The 21,281-nt window shown below is 47.4% G+C and overlaps 1 protein-coding gene across 1 annotated transcript in view; it reads right to left on the reverse strand.

Moving 5' to 3' along the window:
* Ptprn2 (protein tyrosine phosphatase receptor type N2) overlaps nucleotides 1-21,281 on the reverse strand; it is a 629,714-nt gene that overhangs the window by 456,171 nt on the left and 152,262 nt on the right. Inside the window, exon 3 of the mRNA XM_051177829.1 lies at nucleotides 5,445-5,558. Within this exon, the coding sequence (XP_051033786.1) occupies nucleotides 5,445-5,558 (114 nt within the window). The remainder of the gene's footprint in view (nucleotides 1-5,444; nucleotides 5,559-21,281) is intronic.

Below are 21,281 nucleotides of genomic sequence, written 5' to 3' on the forward strand. Positions count from 1 at the left end.
GCAGAGTCAGGGAGACACCATGTAGCCAGTAAGCCCTAGCCTCGAGGCAATACACAGGTTAATAGAAGAAATGGGTTAATTTATCAGAGAGGGCTAGCCAGTAATACACGTGAGCCACTGGCCAAACAATTATATTTCATATTAAGCCTTAGAGTGTTGTGTTGTAAACGGATACAGGGACCCAGCAGGTGGGAGGGAACCCGGTCCAGTGTGACCGGGCAAGACAGACAAAAATTTCCAACTACAGATGTCTATGGATGAGAGACAGCAGCCAACTGAACAGGATACAGGGCTTATATAGAGTTTCTTGGGAAGAGGATGGGATTTTTCAGGGTGGAGACTGCTGGGATTTCACATCCAGAGGCTGGACTTTTTACTCTGTTTCATGGGGGCATGGTCCAGCAGTTAAGGCAGTTAGAGTATTCTGTGGGTGGAACCTGGCAGCTAGAGCTCCTCCTGTGGCTCAAGGGGGCTTACACTTTGGAACTAAGTTATGACACAGGACTGGAGAATTAATACAGCCTTGAGGCAAAGCTTCTCAGATGAGAGCTGTTGTGTAATGTTAAATTTGCGTTGCATTTGTTTACACCGTGGAACATGATGTTTCATGATGCAAAGATGTATCACATTGTTTCATGCTGTGTTTGTTTAACTCTGTGAAGCTGAGTTAATCTGCCTGCCTGAAACACCTGACTGATCTAGTAAAGAGCTGAACCGCCAATAGCTAGGCAGGAGAAAGGAATGGGGGGGGGGGGGGGCTGACAAGCAGAAACAATAAATGGCCGGAGAAATCTGGGAAGAGGAGACTGAGGAGCGAGAAAAGGAGGAGAGAGGACTCCGGGGGCTGACACCGGGGGCCAACCATTCACCCAGCTACACAGCTAGCCACAGAGTAAAAAAAAATAAAGAAAGGTACAGAGAATAGAGAAAGAAAAAAGCCCAGAGACAAAAGGTAGAGAAGATAATTTAAATTAAAAATTTAGCTAGAAATAAGCCAAGCTAAGACCAGGCATTAATATGTGGTTGGAATGTAAAATGAAATTTAAAAGAATTACAAAAAGAAGTTCTGCTGTAAAGCAGAACACTTCAACAGCCTTTTACACACTAAACAAAAACAACAACAACAACAAAACTAATTTAAAAATTGTCTGCCACGGTGCAGGGCCCTGGGAGGGGGAAGCCGGAAATTGAATGTAGTTCCTGGTCAAAGGCACCTTCAACCAGGCTGAGAGAGCTTTAGGCTTGGCTCTCCTGACTGAGAAGCGGGCAGAGCCAGCCGCCAAAGCGGTGAGTGACACACCTCTCTCATGACTACTCCCTTCCTCTCTCTTCCCACCTCATCTTCTCCCTTCTCCCCTGCCTGTGCATTTCTCCCCCACGGTTCCGCGTCTTTGGATAACAGAGGGCTACTTAGCCCTGATGTATTTTGTACTCTCTTCCCGGCTCTCCCCTCCAGTCATAAGAAACAGTCAGCCAGCACTTCAGTCTCGTGCTGACTAATTTTATGTAAGCTTGACACCAGCTAGTCACTGGAGAGGATGGAGTCTTAATTGAAAAACTGCCTCAATAAGGCCAGACTATAGGCAAGCCTGTGGGGAATTTTCTTAATTACTAATGGAAGAGGGGAGGGTTCAGCCCATTGTGGGTGAGGACACCCCTAGGCATTTGGTCCTGGGTTCTATAAAAAAAAAAAAACAAAACAAAACAAAACAAAAAAAAAAAACAAAACAAAAACAGGTTGAGCAATCCATTCGGAGCAAGCCAGTGAGCACTGCTCCTCCATGGCCTCTGCATCGTTCCTGCCTCCCTCCGGGGTCCAGGCTGCCTGAGTTCCTGTCCTGACTTCCTCTGAGGTGAACTGAAATGCAGAAGTGTAAGCTGAGTTAACCTCTTCTTCTCCAGCTTGTCTACATTCATGACGATTCATCACGGGGTAGTAACCCTAACTAAGACAAATCTCATTTTCATCTTTGTCCGATTAACCTACGAAATTAGAAGCTAACATGCAGAATCCCCTGCCCCCTTGCACGACTTTCGCTGGTACTCCCTCCCTTACTCGGCAAGTTCTTTCTGTGAGGAAACCTGAAACTCGGTTGCGTGGTTATCGCCTGCCACTGCTCCGTGAAATCCCCTTGCATCGGTACTAGCTTCAGAGACTCCCTCGGTGGATGCCATTCATCAGATAGCACACAGAAAAGGATGGCCACTGCTAGCTTTCAGAGAGCTTAGCTTGGGTTACATGTTCGTCGTAGTAAATACAACAGGGCTGCTCCTCCCAAACTCGTCTTCAGTTACGTCCTTCTCCTGTTTGGATGGCAACTGTTGCATGAACTTTTCTGGTGGAAACTTGAACAAATTCTACCCACCTCAGACAAGCACCGATTATGAATCAGAGCAACAATTCTACCCAAGCTCCGCTCAGCAATACAGTGACTCGACTAGGCTTGGCTTTCTTACAAGGCTGTGGGTGAGGAGTCACCTGTATAATCACGGCTGACCCCAAAAGCTGCATCACCAAAAGGCCCCACCAAGGCATTCCTGACAGTCTCCCAAAGCTACATGTGTAAATTCCCTCTTTAGTTAGCCCTTTATGGCACACCCAAAGACCACTTGAGGATGAGGCAGGATTACACACAGCTGAAAGAGAGGTACAAAAGGAAAGGGTGGCTGGAATGGAGATGAGGGTCCAGTGACCTGCCTTCTATGGGGTTGCGGGAAGGTCACAAGGTTTGGTCTTGTTGGGGGTGCCCTTCAAATGGCGGCAGCTTCTCTCATTAATGGGGTATGACATCATTTGACAATAGTGGAAAACAGGCAGAGACAGAGGCTCTCTGAAGGCAACTGACCCTGCATGTGTAATGAGGACACATGACATCATATGCCTTGAACCCACAAAATGGCCACAACCTGAAGGAGTCAGCCCATAAACTGTGCACTTTAGGTAATGATCAGTTAATTCTGAAGCGTGTGCAAACCCAGATGACAGAGAGCGGGCATCGGCAAGAGGGAGGGCGGTGTCACCTGTACGCCCTCTAACCCAGATGGCAGTAATGGGGGAGGGGAGGGGTATAACAGTTTGGATGGGGAATCTCCACCCGCTGTGTTCGTGTATGTGAATACTTGGTCCTCGGTTGTTGGTGTTGTCTGGGGAGGCTAAAGAACCTTTATATGGTGGAACCTTGCCAGAGAAAGCGCATCACTTCATGAGCAGGTGGAAGTTTTACAAGCATCACACACACCTCCGCCCCGACCCCATTTGTGTATTGTGTGCAGGTGAAAATATGACCAGCTGGCTTCCGGCTCCTGCTTCCCTGCTTTCCCTGGCTGTTGCTGTGCCCACCCCGATGGACTCTACTTTTCTGGGACCACAAGGCACTCTTCTAGAAGCTGAGTAGAGCAGACACATGCCTGTTGGTGTGAGGGTTTCCTTGACAGAAGTGCCAGTAGAAGCCACTAGAAACACCTCTTCCTTAAAAAAAAAAAACAAAGGCAAAACCACCTTTCTATGGGGAAAAGCCATTACCACTATCAGAGGGGGGGGAGGGTGGCTCTCATCACATCCCTGTGCGGAACACACATGGATGCTGGGGAGTAGGAAACTCAGCTAGATGGTGACGCGGTACGGCTGCCAATGTGTAGCTTTTTTTTTTTTAACATCCGTCATCCACTTCGGAAACTGACTTGGGCAACTCTTCTGCTCTAGATTTGATCAGCCAGACCTATCGGCTTCTATGGGACATGGACATCAGCACAGCTGAGAGACATCTCACTGCGGAGCACCTTCATTCTCTGATCCCATGGCCCCTCACCACCTTTCTTTCCATTACGACGTCGTCTGGGGACATTGACGGGATGGGGGATGTTCTCCTGTGTCTATGTTTGTCTTGTTGGTCTATGAATAAGACACTGACTGGCCAGGCAGGATGATGGGTAGGACCAGGAGACAAGGAGGATTCTGGGACGTATAGGCAGTCATGCGAGGAGTCGTCGTGTGATCCCAGGGAGTGAGGTAGCTGGGCAGAATCAGAGTATCAGCAGGGACAAACAGGAAAGCGTGCTCTCTCTCCGCGGACACACTGACTCAGTCACCATGCAGGATGCAAGATGAGTGGCAGATCTGGACCCTCTCTCCAGTAAGAGAACACCACACGGAAATACTTAGATTCTTAGAAATGGGTTGATAATTTAGATAGAGCTAGCCAATAATAGCCAGTGGCCAACAGTTTCATAACTAATATAGCGTCTGTGTGATCACTTGGGGCTGAAGCCCAGGCGGGGCCCAGCCGGGCCAGAAACATTCACGTTACGTTGGCATGCTACTAGGTCCTGGTGACCAGGAAGTAGCAGACACTGCATGCACAGTGACCACAAGCTTGGGTGATATGGGGGGTGGGGTGGGGGGTCAGTGGAGATGAACGTTGTCCCGCACGGGGAACCATGGCAACAGGTGCCCACTGAGGATTAAGAGAGTGTATGACAGACAGTAGAGACAGGAACACAGACATGTGAACCCATGTGGAAAAACAAGAAGTGTTTTCCTTCATTCCCACTGGTCTAACGACCCGTCCGTGAGTTAGCCTGGACTGGTCCGTGGAACGCTCCGGTACCTCTAACGAGCCAATTCACCTGTCAGTTTATGAAAGGAGAGTGCCTCACTGGACACAGACCCCTCACAGTACAGCTCAGCTGGCCCCGGGAAACAAGTTTGACCATTGGGGAAATACCTCAGCTCCCCTCAGCGGAGAAATGTGACTCTCAGGAAGCACTGTGCTCCCCAGGGGAATATGTGGCCTCAAGGAGGACATGCCTCTGTCCCATTGCTCAGGGTCACTGAGTTCCCCCATGTCCTGCTCCCTGGCATGAGAGGTAACTCTTGTTCTCAGGACACGGCACCTCTCATCCAGGGCCAGATGAAACAGGACTTTATCTCAGTAACAGGCTGCAAAACACTGGCCTTCATGACATGGTTCCCCTCGACTTAAAAATAATATGCATATACAGTAAAGTCATACATGAGATATGCCTGTCACAGCTATTAAAATGTGATTGTAAATTTAAAACTTGCCTTCTTAGGAGCCTAGAAACTGAGGACAGGAATGTCCTCAAACAACACGGTGGAATCTCTGCAACAAAGTCCAATTCTCAGGATGACATGAGGGACTGACCTGACCCCTGTGATAGGCCAGTGTCGGCCAAAGCAGCCTCAATGTACCTTACTCTGAGTCACTGGGATCTCTGTAATCGCTATACACACACACACACACACACACACACACACACACACACACACACACAGGCGTGAGTAGGCCAGAGCTCTTAACCAGAGTCCATATACCCATGCAAAGCCTAGCCTGGTGCAGGCCATTCAGGCCTTACCTGGACACCACAAGCCCAGCCACCACTACCCATGCCTAGATCAAGGCAGGAATGGCTTCTCCGCCTACCTGTACGGGAGAGCTTCTGTAAGGTAAACCTCAGGTGCAGCAGGGCTCCTGGCGATACCTCATATCGGTATGTGTCCATCGCTGGGACCTTCTGGCATCTTCCAAACACGCCATCTATGGGAATAAGAAGGCAAAGAGAGAGCTTGACATTCCACCTGCTGAGGGCAGGAAGGTCCCCGTGCAAGGTTCTGTTGGCTAATGAAGTGATATAGAACACAGCTCAGAGGGCACCAGAGAGCACAGGAACTCGGAAGCACTTGGAAGAGGGAACTTCAGAAAATGCAAATGGCAAGTAGGGGACTGCTGGGCTGGAGCAGTGGATTATGTGTGTTTTTCCTGCTTTCATGGGCCATCCCTTACAAGTCACACTTTGTAATTCAGGCCTGGGGATGGGACCTAGGGTCTCATGCATGCTAGGCAAACAATCTTCCCCTGAGCTCTATTCTCTTTGCAATTCACTTTTTTTTTTTTTTTTTTTTTTTCTTTTAATGTGAAACCTGCTTCGGACAATTGACTGCAAAGTGGCGATCACATTTGGGACTGTCCACATGAACTGCAGAACACCCTGGAGATATAACCATTAATTCACAGAGGCCATAAGGATCGATTGAAAGGTGCTCCCTGCAATAGCAATGACTGTGCTCCCCAATGATGTGTACGACACTAAAAGAGATGTGGGCGAGATTAGGGTATCACAGAGCAGTGTTTGCTGCTCCTCTACCTTTTATCTGCTGCTGTCACACCTTCAAGCCACACCTTCTAAATAATTAGTCTTTTTTTTTTTTTCTTTTACGCAAATAGTTCAGTTTGAGATGCACTGTCGGGGTGGGGTGTCACACATTGTAATTACCTTCTTTGGCTCACATAAAGGACTAATTCAGGGACTAGTGCTTGCCACACAAGGTGGCCATCTGCAAACCCCCGGTCGTGGGAGGGAGAGATTTCTCTTTTGTTCACAACAGTCTCTTCTCGAATGTGGCTAAAGAATGCAGCCATTCAACTGCAACACGTTTAATTAGAAGAAACGCATTTGCCCAGTACCATCCTGATGCAAAATATTATATCTGCTCATCTCAGAGCCCTGTGACTGGCAGAGCGGCTCTGAAATTACACATCTGCTCCCTATAGACACAGCTCTGTGACTGGCAGGAAGAACTGAAGGATAGCGAGCATCTTGAGGATCTCCAAGTGCCTTTGTCAACCTAGAAAATGCAGAAGGCAGTGTGTCCTGCTGCACAGACAAAGCCACAGGCCTAGAACTGGAGCAAAACCCACACCCCTTCCCTCCACGTTGGCTCTGCTACACTGCCCTCCACACTGCTGCCCCTCTGCTGCAGATACAATGCCCCTCCATGATGGCTCTGCCACGATGCCCCTCTACAGCTGCCATCCACAGTACCCATAGTCCTGGGGGAGTTGACCCAGCCTCTGTGGACAGTGGCAATAACCATCACTGTCCCCACCATCAGGGTCATGCTCTGGAATGCAGCTTGGGTTAGCACCAGGTTTTCTAGACACTACTAGGTCCTCCCCACCATGAGGAACAGAAAACAGACTCCCACTGTCTTCAAGTCAGAGTGGACCGCGCTGGAGATGGAGGAGAGCGAGGGGAGGGAGCTACCACCCGCTCACTGACATCAGAGTAGCTGGAAATGGCTGGAAGGGACACTTTGCTTAGAGGCACCTGTACTAACAGTAATCCAGAGGTGAAAAGGAAGAAATACATACATTCCCTGGCATTTGAAAGGGGATGAAAAGGAGATTTGTTTTGCATATTTGCTTGCTGCAATAAGGTCCCGTAGAATACAACCGCCAAAGGCAAAAGGCACGTTTACTCCTAACATTACTGTCCCCTAAATGCCCACACAAACCTGTGCAGGGTCCAACTTCTGAGCCAACTTCTCATTCTGCGATTCTCTTCTGGACCGTGGTATTGTGCATGCCCTCTATCTCCACATTACACTCATGCATGAATACATGCACACAGGCATGCAGCTTCAGTAGTTTCTGTGTGCAGTATTCTCACACACATACTCATATATATATTCACACACACATACACACATACACACACACATACACACACACTACAAGCTCAGACTCAAGTCATACACATTCACTCATATACAAGGATTCACATGTATTTGTGCTCACACACACTCATGCACAGTATTCACTCAAACATACATATGCATACACAGAATCTCCTCCAGCTGTCACTTTTCCTAGTAACACCCAAGTCCCAAGGAGACAAGGCCATTGCTTTGGCTTCTCATCGTCTTCCATGGCATTGGATGTGATACCCTCTACTTCAGCGGATTAAAGAGATCAGCGATTGCCTAGCTGCTGTTTTCTTTCACAGTAGAAATGGATGCACATGAAAATACCTCACCCCTTCAGCAGGAAGCCTGGTGAAGGTTTGAAATCCACATGGGTTTAGAAGTCTTTGCCTCATGGCAGATGTCATGCTAGATAAGGACTTGCTGAGGAGAGAAACAGGGGATAGAAACTGCCAAGCATGTATCTGTGTCCTCTCTACACCTAAACCCATTTTCCAACTCTGCTTAAGCTCAGAGAACTGATTTGTTTCCCCATCTAAATGGATTCCCGACTTCTTTCTCAAAGAAGGTGCACGTGGGGGCACTGAGGGTCTCTGTTGATGCTAATCTTCCACTCAGCTCAGAAACATCAAGTCAAACTCCCAAGAAGTAAGCTGGCCTGGGTTCCTGCATCTCTACACAGAAGGACTCAGAGCTGAGTGGAAGGACCTTCTAAGAGAGACACACACAGGCCTCGCTGGGCATCTGATGAGAATATGGTCTCACGTGATCTAATATGGAGACCCCTGGAGAAATCCTCAGAACTGGGCCATCTTCCTGCCTCTGTATAAATAATGAGTCAGTCCTGTCCCTGGGCTGAAGGGGGCTCATGGTATGAGCTGGATCAGCCTTCACTGTGTGCTGTATAATAGCCAAGAGTTGCAAGAGTTAAATGTGTTCCTTCTACAGTATTTTCAGCTTCTCCTCTTGACAATAACTTTGCCTGTTTTATCTCTCATATGACTTATCATCTTTCTCCGTTTAGCTCTTCAGGAAGATCTGCAGGCTTTGGGAATTAGTACCACATCTTCTTCTGGTGTTTCTGGATTTCAAAGCAGTGAAAGCAAGTTAGCTGAATTCTCGTGGCAAGTGCATGAGCCTATCCAATTTTCTGTAAGGTTATATAGGTAAGTGGAATACACAACAAATCATTTGATCTCAGAGCTACATCCTTGATTCTTCAGGGAGAGGAGGCAGGAAAAGAGACAAATTACAATATTCAAAAGGGTGTCTCTGAAGGTTGTGTTGATATCATTATGCAAAAGTCAAGAACCCTGCAAAAGCATAAGCAGAATTCTGGCCATGCATAAGTGGCTTTCACCAGGGCTGGGGAAGAGGCCCTACTTGTTTTTGTTGTTGCTGCTGTTGTTGTTTTTGTTGTTTGGTTGCTGTTGTTTGTTTGTTTGTTATTTTCCATGGTCCAAAGCAATGGCCTGATATGCATTCAGGCTGGAGAAATGCTGTGCCCAGTAAAACACCACAAGTACTTGCTCAGGAGGAGCCTGAGGCTGTCTCTGAACATTACCCCAGAGTGTGGTGGGAATCCACAATGCCCAGCTCTTTGGAGAGCCGATCCAGCACCAAGACACAGCAGCAGAATACGCTTTACTGGGAAACCTTGTCCCTAGACTCAGACCCAGAGATTAGCCCAGCCACCTGCAGAGAGTCCAGCAGGTGCATTTTCAAAACTAGTCAGTCATTCACCGTCTACATCCAAAATGTGGCCACTCAAGTGGCAAGGGGGGAGGAGCAATAACAGTGACCCCTCGTGGTCACACGCTTACGCCCAGATTTCTAAACCAGACAGAGGTGCTGCAGTTCTGACTGGGGGGTAAAGATGCCCTTGCTGGCCAGGATGTACCAAGGACCAGCAAAGAGCCCAGGAGGATTCTACCCTGTTGTCAGGAGATACAGACGCTACTCAGAGCAATGGATGACATAGCATGCATGTGTTCAGTGTGAACAAACATGCTCACAAACACCCATACAATGCATGTATACTATACATCACCACAGTCAGGCACAGAAATACACACTTGTATTTACACACACACACACACACACACACACACACACACAAGATCAGTGACCTAGAGGACACATCTATAGGGCCAGTGTGACCAGGGACAGGATCCACTTACAGAATTAATGCAGGACAGAGACTCTCACAAGTCAGTGACCAGTCAAGGACATCAATGACCAGGGAAAGAACATTTCTGCAGAATTATGTCCTAGATAGAGACCCCACCTATGGGGCAAGCAACGAGTACAGGGGCTCACTCTTCAAGGTCACTCATCAGGAATAGCACCCACCTTCAGGGTAGGTGACAAGGACAGGGACCGTTGTATAAGAGTTCCCTCTGAGACTGAAACATTCCATTCGGCCCGAGAAGCAGGAACTTAAAATAGCTCCAGGAAGTCCCTGAAACAGGAAGCCCTTGAAACTGATCATATTCACTAGGCCCTCTGGGTCAGATTAAACCATAAAAGCTGCCCCTCTGAGAGGAACAGAGCTGGGCTGCAGAGAAGAAAGACTCTCAGAAAAGCCAGGCTGCAAAGAAGACTCTGAGCCATACATGGGCTAGCCAGGGAAAGCAGGGGGAGAGCAACCAGGCATGGCATCCATTGACTCGCTGGTATGACTAGTTCCAACAGTGCCAGCCAGGACGTACCTGTGTCACAGCAGCATGTGGTGATGACATACAGAGGTGCTGTGCAATTGTGCAGTTGCTGGCTGACCCTTTCTGGATGTAGTGGAGTGCCTACCTCCCCATCACCCAGAATCATAATGGGTCTGACACAGTAAACCCAGCCGTATGCATGCCACTGCCTGTGAGCAAGTGGCAGGCTGCTGAGTGGACAAGCCAGGCACATGGACCAAGAATGGCAGCGGTTAGCATGTATGAGCAGTTCCTTTCTGGAGGCGAAGACACATGATATGTTAAGAACGGTAAAGATGGTGAGGAGAGCAGGGCTCAAGGATCTCCATCCCAACCGCCATCTACATATTTCACTTGCAGCCATTCACTAAGTCCCCACGCATTATCACACGCATGGTTACAACAGGTCCCAGGTTAAATGAGCCCCAAACTCCTGTGTTGAATCCTAACCATAGTGTGAGGTCGTCATCGGTGGCTGGGCCTTTGGGAGGGGATTAGCCAGTCATGGGTTTGGACGTTATAGTGGGATAGCGTCTTCTGAAAGGTGATACCCACCCCTCTGTATGTGAGCACGCAGGAAGCCCTTCACACACAGGACCTGATGTTGTCCTGACAACTTCCCACAGCCACATGTCCACGGATGAGAACCACGGTACCCAAAGAGTCAAGGGACAGGCTTCCAGTCACTCAGCACATGGCAGGCAGGCTGTTGATACCTAATCCACTTTCTTCAGGCGAGATCAGAGGAGCTGGAAGTGGGAACCTAGTGAGGGATCCAGGGAACTGGGGTCTGTTGTTTCAAGTCCTAGAAACCTCAGGAATGTGTGCTCATGGTCAGTTGCCCTTAGCCCAGGGACAGCAAATGGCCTGGGCCTGGAGGAACAGAGCAAGGGTAGGAGAATGGGCGGTGTAGAACATGTATGTCTACTTTTTAACCAAGCCTTTTGATATTCTAAGTGAAGTCAAGATAAGCAGATTTTTAAGGGTAATAATTAAAAGGCGGTTTAGAACAAACGGGCTCCCTCCCACATTGCTCGCAGGAAGCCATGTCTTCCTTCAGAGATGGAACAATACTACCTAGCATGGGACCTGCAGAGTGTGCCTTGAGCCATTTTTCAGTTTCCTATATCCACTATAGTAATACACGATCAGGTTGGAGCATCAGAGGTGCAGCCAGATTTTCTTACAAACCACCTAACATGTCCCTCAAACCACCAGGTTCTGCAGAGCCACCCTGACCACATCCCAAGCCATTTGTACCCCTTGATGACAGCAGAGAGCCAGCAGGGCACAGTAAGGAAGACAGAGGAGAGGAGCCAAGGCACAGCCCCAACAACACAGGCAGAGATCAGCTCACAGGCAGCCCACAGACCTTCACACGGCACTCGGAATGTAACCAAGCTACCATTCACTGAAGATTGAGGTTTTCTGCCCCACCAGGTCCCATGGCTGCGTCAGCCCCAAATAAGCACACAAGACTTATATTAATTATTAAACTGTTGGCCGATGGCTAGGGCTTCTTACTGGCTAGCTCTATCTTAATTATTTAACCAATTTCTATTATTCTATGTATTGCCACATGGTCTCATCTTACCGGAGAAGCGTCCAGACCTGTTACTCCTTCCTCTGCTACATGGCAACTCTCTGGCAGCTTCTCTCTGCCTCCCCCTCCCAGAATTCACTCCTCTCCTAGTCCCGCCCTTCTTCCTGCCTCATTGGCCAGAGTGTTTTATTCATCAACCAATAAGAGAAACACATATACAGAAGGACATCCCCCATCAATTCAGTACTTACTGCAGCATCATGACACCATCTAAGATCGTCGTGGGCTCAAAGATACAACCCCAAACTCAAGCTTTCTTCCTAATTACTGTGGAAAGCCAGCTTCAGAGAGAGAGAGAGAGAGAGAGAGAGAGATCTTGGCATTTTAGATGATACAAATCCTCACAAGTGGGACATAGGCACCAAACATAAAAGTGTTGTCACTCTGAACAAAGGGACTGCACAAGCTGATCATCACTGTTGATAAATTTTTCTCTGGATGCTAAACTAACTAAGGAGTTGTATAGCTTAGTGCCAAAGCACTGGCCTAGTATGTACACAGCCCTGCATTCCATCCACCTCCAACACTGCAAAAATAACTGAAATAATAATAATTGTCTGAAGTACAGTAATGGTCATATCACAGATTGGACACCTCTCTGAACAGAGAACAGCCAGGCCAACTATCCACATACACACACCCCTGCCAAGGATGGCATTGAGAACATTAACAAAGACAAACTGGACACAGTGGCTTCTGTCTATAAGGAACTGTGGTTTAATTTGAGTGGTCAGATACCCGAGCATGTGTATCTTGCTATAACATTCAGTGAAGTATAAAAATGAACTGAAGACAGCAGGACCAATTTCTAGCAAACACATCTTTTTTTTTTCTGTGAGTTTTCTATAGGGAAATTAAGGAAAAACTTGAGTCAGCAGAGAAACACTGCTGTGAGTCGGCCCAACCACATCATGGTCACCATGGAAATCATGAACCAACCCAGCCTCATTGGGGTTGCCACGGAAACTCTGGGCCAACCCAAGTTCGCCATCAGAACTGTGAACCAACTGAATCTTGGTTACCAAGGAAACAATAAACCACCAGAACAGCCTGGTGATCACCTTAAAAACCAAGATGAATCTTGCCCTCATCGTGTTCATTATCAGAACCGTGGAAAAACTCTATTGCATCATGGTCACCATTGAAACCAGGTGAACCCAGCCTCACCATGGTCACCATAAGAGCTTGCTGGGAAACTTCAAGGAGTGTCAGCCCAGAGATAACTGATTAGTCCTCTGGATTCTAGGTGTAAGGATTCAGGCATTGTGCTGAGCTGCCCCTGTCACCTGGCAGAATGCACTCAGGTAGTACCCTGGTCAGTCCAGTGTTCCATAGAGATGCAAAGGACCCCTTTAAGAGAAAGACTTCACCCACTTAATGGTCTTTTTGCCTGCTCATCTTGTTCTGCTCTCTTCTATTTCCTGGTCCTCTCTTTGCACTCTCTCATTCTGACTCTCCTCTCTTTTCTGCTCTTCCCCTAGGGCAGACCAGACTTTTCCTGTCTCCCTCTTCTCTCCTGTCCTCTCTCTGTCTCTGTGCAACTTTACCTCTTTTCTCTTCCCTTCCCCATCCCATCTCTGTTCCTAATTAGCAAACAACTACCCCTCCCTTCGCTCCCTTTCCAATAAAATCAATGTGGGTTTCTTGAATTTTGTGGTTCATGTTTCATCACCCACAGCAGCTGCATCAAAACAACACTAGGGTCTGGGAGCAAGAGCAGCAGAAAGAAGGGTGGTAGGTCTGTCAGCAGCTCCCAGAGGTGCAGGCCAAGGAGGGAGAGTCCTCTTGGGATGACCCACAATCATATGTGAAGGAGAAAGAGCTGGTGTGGTAACACCAGCATTGGAGGCGTTGGGGCAGAAGGATCATGAGCCTGAACCCAACCTGAACTTCAAAGAGGGAAATGGGGGGGGGGGATTGGGAGAATGAAAGACAGAGCAAGAAAACATTATTCTAAATTTAAGGAATGAAGGAAGCCCAGCAGAAAGTTCCCAGATAACCGGAAGACGCCATCCACAAGGCAAGGGCTGAGGTGACTCCTTTGTCCCTTGACTAAACAAGTCAGTCAGTGAAGCATTTCTGCTCTTCAGGGAGGTAAGGGCTCTGCCATCATCACAGCTTAGTGGACACAGCTCCTTTATGGTTGCCAGGGCAAGGTGCAACTGTCTGACCCAAACATCCTGCATGTCCACCCAAGGGCAAGGACAGGGATGCCTGAGGCTGGGCTCCCACTCAGCAAGGAGAATTTGCTGAGGAGCTCAGATCCACCCGAGAGAGCCCGGCATTTGGAGCATTTGGTGCAAAGCTGGAGGCATGAAGATAAGCAGAGGAGAGGAGTTTATCTGCAGCGGCCAATCTCCCATCAGCAGCCCCGCAGCAACAATGTTGCCAAGTAACCAGCTGCTGCTCTTATCAGCCTAGAGTGTCCCATCCGCTATTCAGGTGAGAATAGAAAGGCCTGACAGGAGGGCTAGGAACAGAGCGAAATGAAAACAGTACATTATGTGGACAACTGGCAGAGTCTCCTAGTCCCTGCCTTACCTGGAAAGTAGCCATTGCCACCAAACAACTATCCATGGCCTGCTCCTGTATCCTTCTGCGCCACCAACTAAAGGACTCCCAGACACCTTCCAGAGGGACAGAGGGAGAAGAATGGCTTCTAAACAGTTTTATTGCAGAGCCCTTCCTTCCCCCCCCTCCAGCTCATCCACTCTTGCCCACCCCACAACCCATATACAACATCCCCATCTCAGAAACCCTCACTGCGTTACCACAGAGAACAAGGATGGTAGAGTCGCTTATTGCCACAGCACCCATGAAGAGGTCACCTGACCCCAGCACAATACTCAGGATTCTCCAACCCACCCTGAATATAGAAGAGACCTCACCATCCCATCTTTGCCTCCAGTTCTCTTATTAAACTGAAGGAAAATGGGTGTGAAATATCCATCACACTCCAGGCTTTAACCAGAGCTTCGGCAGGGCTCTGAAGATGATCACAGGGAGATCACATTGACAGGTTTCCCTCTCACACTGCATGCTCACCGTGTACTACAGTCACAGAGACCCAAGTGGAATCAGACCCCAAAACCAGAGCCTCCCCCTGGCTATGACCATGTGCAACATCCCTATTCGAACTTATACAGCAGGCTGTGTAGACTCACTAGTGCTGTTCATCCAAGTAGCACCCATGCATAAAACACAGCAGGTAATGTCATCCAAGCTTCCTCCATCTACCTAGTAACCAAGAGATTTGTGGTCACACAGCAAACCCTAGAGGGATGGGCTCTGTTTCCCTACTCTATCCTGTGTTCACCATGATTCAGTGAGAGTTGCCTGCACGAATCATTCCACTCTCAAGCCTCACCAAGGGACTAGGGAGATATGTCATCTAGCAAACTGCTTTCTTTAAAGGCATGAGGACAACCTAATCATGCACATTGGTAAAAATCCAAGTGTCACAGCATACACCTGTATGTATAGAAGCAGCAGGAAAATCGAGACAGAGGGATCCTAGAGCTCCCTGATCAGCCATTCTAGCAGAATTGGTGAGCTCCAAAGAGAGACACCATGTTTTAAAATAAGCATTTGAAGGAGGCCTCTAATGTCAGCCCCTGGAAAACACACACACACACACACACACACACACACACTTGTGTGCACTCACAACAACTCCCACGCATGAACAAACACAAGCATATACAAACACACACAAAGACTCAACTGACTGACCTCAGCATAAGCCCATCATCCTGCAGGCCCATAAAGGCAGCATTGTAGTCACCTCCACCCACTGCTCTATCTCAAAGCAAAGATGACGGAGCAGGTTTATCTTTACATACCAATCACCAACATGCTAGACCCTCAAGTTTATAAAAAAAAAAAAATTACCAAGCCTGAAGGCAGAGGGACAAAAGTCATCCATGTACATTCACAATCATGTAGGATAGAACAATAAAGGGTCCATCATCAGATGGGTGGGCAGATGGAATGAGGCCTCTCCATGCAGATGAGTTATTTTCAGTTTTAAAGAGGGAGGAAGTCACCATGCTTGCAACAGACTGGATGAGTCTCAAGGCCATTCTGCTAAGTAACAGAGGCCAGTCTTGAAACTGGTCAGGTCTGGAAGGCAGCACGTGGAGTGTCAGGAGAGGAAAGAAGGTTAGAAAGCCTTTCAAGGGACAGAGCTTTGATTTGGGAAGATGAAGACATTCTAGAAATGGATGGATAGAGTGCTGGTGGCACAGCCATGACGGCACCTTTAATGTCACTGAAAATTGCACCTAAAAATGACCAGAAGGCCAAGACGATGCTTCAGTGGTAAAGTGCTTTGCTTAGCATGTGTGAGTCCATGGGCTGGTGGCCTAGTATCATACACTACACACACATACACACACACACACACACACACACACACAGAGGGGGTGCAGAGATTAAAATACTACATTTTCAGATGCTCACAGAACAAAGGCTGTCCTCAGAAGAGCAGCTGGAAGCCCCTTCATCTGGCTTAATGAATGTCCTACACCAGACTGCTAGCCGCCTGAGTGTGCAAGCAGAAGCTACCAGCATGACTCTCCGCCTCACGGGAGAATTGTCAAAGCATGGAAGCACTGTGGCTCCCAATTAGAACAGATAAGTCTTTAAGGGAGAATGATTTACTAAATAATAAATTTCAGTAAAACCTATTTTGGGGACGTCACTGGGAAAGAGATCTCTTGACAAAGCTGACCAGTAGGAATCCCCATTGGGGGACCCATCTGAAGCCATAGTGTGCCATTATTTCCAGGTCAGAACAAAGGGCCACTCTTAAGGACTTGCAGTTTGAAACACTTCCACCCAAAGGACCAAGATCAGCAGTATGCCAAGTTGCTTTCCAGACGAAGAGCTAAGGATAATTTCTACAGAACCAACATGTTTCATCAATGATCACCACACTGCAGCCAGGACTTTTTAAATGCCACACATAAAAATGTAACAGGCCAGCCATGCTGGTCAGGGATGCAGGTATGCAACCTTCAGACTTTCACTCTCCTCCAAATCCAATCCCCCAGGCTCATCCCCACCTCTGTACCTGGCCACTTGCTTCATCCTCCACTTCCTCTCTGCCCCTACCTCCAGGGGATCACACAGATCTTCTCCTATAGCCTTCTTCACCAATCCATCCCTGTGTCTCAGGCACCAACTCTCAGAGGCATTCCCTGGGAACTCACCAGCCATGCTGGCCCGAGAAATGGCTAGGTGATCTTCAGGTAATCATTCTCCTTCTCATCTAAATCCAGTCTCCCTGTCTCATCTCCTGCTCTGAAACAGATTACCTTCTATGGCCTTTTCTCCCTCTCTGCCCCTATTCCCTGAGGACTAAACAGATCCTGGTCGCACACACCATTTTCTTCCCTCCTAGAGATACCCTCATCTCTAGCCCATCTTCATCCCTAAATGTCATCTCCCAACAACAAGAACTATTTTACCTGGAACCCCCAGTGCCCCACCTATTAGGATCCCAGAAGAATATCCTGTCAGTCAACACAGCCACCATACTCTAAGATCCAGAGACATCAAGAGAAACCAAGAAACTAAACACCCATCCAACAAAGACAGAAACAGGTATCAGCATCCACAATCACAGTCTTCTCAGTCCCGGATGCCTAAACATCAGCATGAAAATACAATCAATAACACAATAAAAACATAATCAATAATAGCAAGAACTAGAGCCTGGCAACCCTACCACAGCAGGCCCTGAGTTTTCCAACACAGCCGAGACACAAGAAAAAAAGAGCTTAAAACAGCCTTTATGAATATAGCAGAGTTCCTTGAAGAGGAAACTAATAAATCCCTAAAGGAAATCTATGAAATCACAAACAAACACTGGGTGGGAAGTCAAATTAATCAACAATTGACCATCAGACCAAGGAATGCTCACACCAAGACTATAGTGAAGAATAAGAACATTTAAAGCTCATGGCATCTCTCCTCACATGGGCAGGGTCCTTAATAGACCATCCTTCTCATAGATACCTGAACGAATATCCATCCATTCCCATGATGACTTCATGGCTGTGTGTCTACATATTCCCAGGATAATCACATGGCGGCCAGGATGAATGTATAAGAAATTCATCCACCACCTCACATGGGCAGGGTCCTTAATAGACCATCCTTCTCATAGATACCTGAACAAATATCCACCCATTCCCATGATGACTTCATGGCTGTGTGTCTACATATTCCCAGGATAATCACACGGCGGCCAGGATGAATGTATAAGAAATTCATCCACCACCTCCAAAGGGCAACCTAAATAACTGTCCCTTCACATCCAGGGTGACTCTGCGGACATATCCCAGGATGAATACACAGGCACATGCCTATCCACTCCAGGATGAATACATACACACATGACCCTCTACATTCTACCCCCAACCAGATGCCTAGAAAGGGATCTGTGAGCAAATATCTTTCTTGCAGCTCAGAACATTCCTACCTCTGAAAGGAATTCTGGTCATTGCTTTCACATGAGCTCTGATCTCTGAGAACTAGACACTCAGACCCATTTAACCACGTGGAGAAAAGACTTTGGAGTCTAAAGTCAGCCCTCTTCTGAGACCATGGTCTCAGAGGGTGCCGAACTAGACTCTCGGCACGTGCTCACTTGGGGATCCTTCACAGAAGATCCTGGACAGGAGTGGCTTTAGAGAAGAGCATGGGATCACCAAAGAATCTCAAAGAGTTGAGCCTTCCTAGGCACACTTTGTCCAGGTGCTAACCACTATGCCCATGTTAGCCTTCACCCAGCTCACAATCTCCTTACCTAGACTCTTCCACTTGACCCTGGATTATAACTCATCCTCCCTGTTTTGCTTAAAAGAGAGACTTGGGACTCTCCATCATTAGTGTATCTTCCTTCTTCTCTGTGTTATCAGCCTACATTTATGCTGCCACTGACCTCCTATCAGTCATTTTCCATGGCTGTAACAAAGTAACATTCAGCGTCCACTAGATTAAGAATGACATACAGATACATCTCTGAGGTGTAACTCATGAGAAAAGCCCGCTCTGATGCACTATATCCCCTTAAGCCATGAGCCGGAAAAAAAAATTATCTATTCCTCTTCCTTACACTATGTTTGCCAAGTATTTTGTCACAGCAACTGAAAGAAAAAACTAAAACAGAAACTTAGTATGAAGCATTCACAGGGGCTGCTGTGAACTACCTGACCCTGTGGTTCAAAGGCCTTTGTGGAAAGAATGAGAAAGAGTTTGAAGCTGCAGGCTAGGAAAGCCTGGAACTGCTATACACAGAGTGTAATGGGACATTTGGTATTTGGAAGCCCACCATGCTGAGAGAATGGTGGACAAGGGAGGCAAGCCATGATGATTCAGAAGGGAACATGAGGCTTTAGCAGAGAACAAGAGCTCTATTGAGAAGTGGCCATTCATATTAAATCCTAGCAAAGACCCTGACTACAAGCTGGTCATGCCCTGGAAGTCTGAGTGGGGCTAAGTTCAAAAGTAATCAATTAAATTATCAGCAAGAGGAGGTTTCAGGACTGCGGTCACTGCTCTCAATCAAAAATGCAAGGGGAAGCAGAGAAGTGTGGAAAGTTTTCAGTTTGTTCTGAAAGTAGTGAGGATACACTCAAAGACGCAAATAAGGTGATGCAGACAGGGCTGCTGTAATTGTTCGATTTTTCGTGCCGTTAAAGAGAAACCTTGCATTCTGCATTTGGGTGATAGCAGAGAGTACCTACCCAGAGAGCATCTATCAAATGCTCCGATTTGTGAAAACACCATTCATTTGAGAAAGCCAACTGAGACTATTGCTGATGGAGTTCTGTGCTCAAAGGCAATTACTGAAGTATTTTCTGGGTTCAGCTGACAAGGGACACGGAGGTCACTACAATTACCAGAGGGGACCAGATAATGTCTAAAGCTGGCGGGATTTGGGAGTGTTATCTGCATTCTGCTGTGCAAATTGCAAGAATTATAGGGCCATGGAGGTTTGCAGCAGTGTTCAAGAAAGTCATTAAGGGCGGGTAATGCGTGGTAAAGTTGGATTCCCTTCAAGGAGGCCCTGAGAAGCCATTGCGTGAAGCTGTGAAGGTGAAGCCTATGTTATAACGAAGATCACCAGGATGTTGGAGATGTGAGGACGATGGATATCCAGTGAGTAAAGCTACAAACACTAACTCCAACCAGCCTGAGAGAGAGGCTGTATTGCTACAGGCAGCAGAGTTTGAAGGGTAGGGCTACCCAAGGATGTTGGAGCCCAAATGATGATACCTAGAGCTCCCCATGTCAGACACGGAGTTGAAGTTTGGTGTTTTCTCTACTGAATTTCATTCTTTCTTTGGTCCAAACTTTTTTGTTATTCTCCCATTCTTTCCTTTTGGAATAGAATATTTATTCTATGACATTACAACTTGTTTTTTATTTTATAGGGCCTCAAAGATAAGACGTTGGTTTTTTTTTTGTTGTTGTTGTTGTTTGTTTGTTTTTTTGAGTTATGAGAGATCCATGATCATTTCATAACCAGAGGTAGAGCCCTATATTTTAAAGATTATGCTCTTGGGTAATGAGTTAGAAGGAGTAGACTTACAGTGGTTAGTTTTCATTGTCAATTTCACCGAATTTAGAATCACCAAGGAAACATGCCTTTGAATATATGTACCAGGTTGTTTCCAGAGAGTTTTAACTAGAGAAGAAAGACTCGCCTTGAATGTAGGCGACTTACTTAAAGGGGAAGAAAGGAGACATGAGCTAAGCACCAGCCTCTCAGCTTCCTGAGTACAGACACAAAGGGACCAACTGCCATGCCTTCTCTTCTGTAGTAGAATGTACCCTCAGACCATGAGGGCCCTCCCCTCCTCTGACTTTTCTTGGGTGTTTTGTTACATTGGGAAGGAAGGTGACTAATAAAGGGAGGAAGGGTTAATTTTGGCTCCCCGTTTGGGGTGTTTACTTGGTGTCATCACTGTAGGACTGAACTAATTCAGAAGGTCATGGTGGAAACTGTGTAGCGGAACAAACTGTTTGTCTCCTTTTAGCTCTGCAACAGAGGGTGGTGGGCCGGAAGGAGGAAAACCCTTCCAAGGTCACACTTGGTCATCCACTTCCTCCAACCAGGGCCATATTCAGCAAAAGGAAGGCCAGAGCCCTCCTGATCCGGTCACCTCTCAGTGAGCCTACATACCTGCTCAGTACCAAGTCCTCTGTATGTGGTCCTTTGGAACCCTCCAAACCATAACAATCCCTTATCCAACCCAATCTGTCACACAGTGAAGGCCTAGCCCAGTCCAGGAGCAGACGTCACATGCACGCTAATGGTGGCATCTGAAGGAAGAACCCTGTGCTTTCTCAGGCTGATCTATACTCCTGTGACCATTTGGTATTGGATCAACAGCTGGTGTACTCCTCCTGGAGGAAGCCCATTTCTCATCTCTTCGTGTTCCTCGTCTCTGTAATTCTTTAT

This window comes from Phodopus roborovskii, unplaced genomic scaffold (assembly GCF_943737965.1).
Source record: "Phodopus roborovskii unplaced genomic scaffold, PHOROB, whole genome shotgun sequence".
NCBI classification, from domain to species: Eukaryota; Metazoa; Chordata; class Mammalia; order Rodentia; family Cricetidae; genus Phodopus; species Phodopus roborovskii.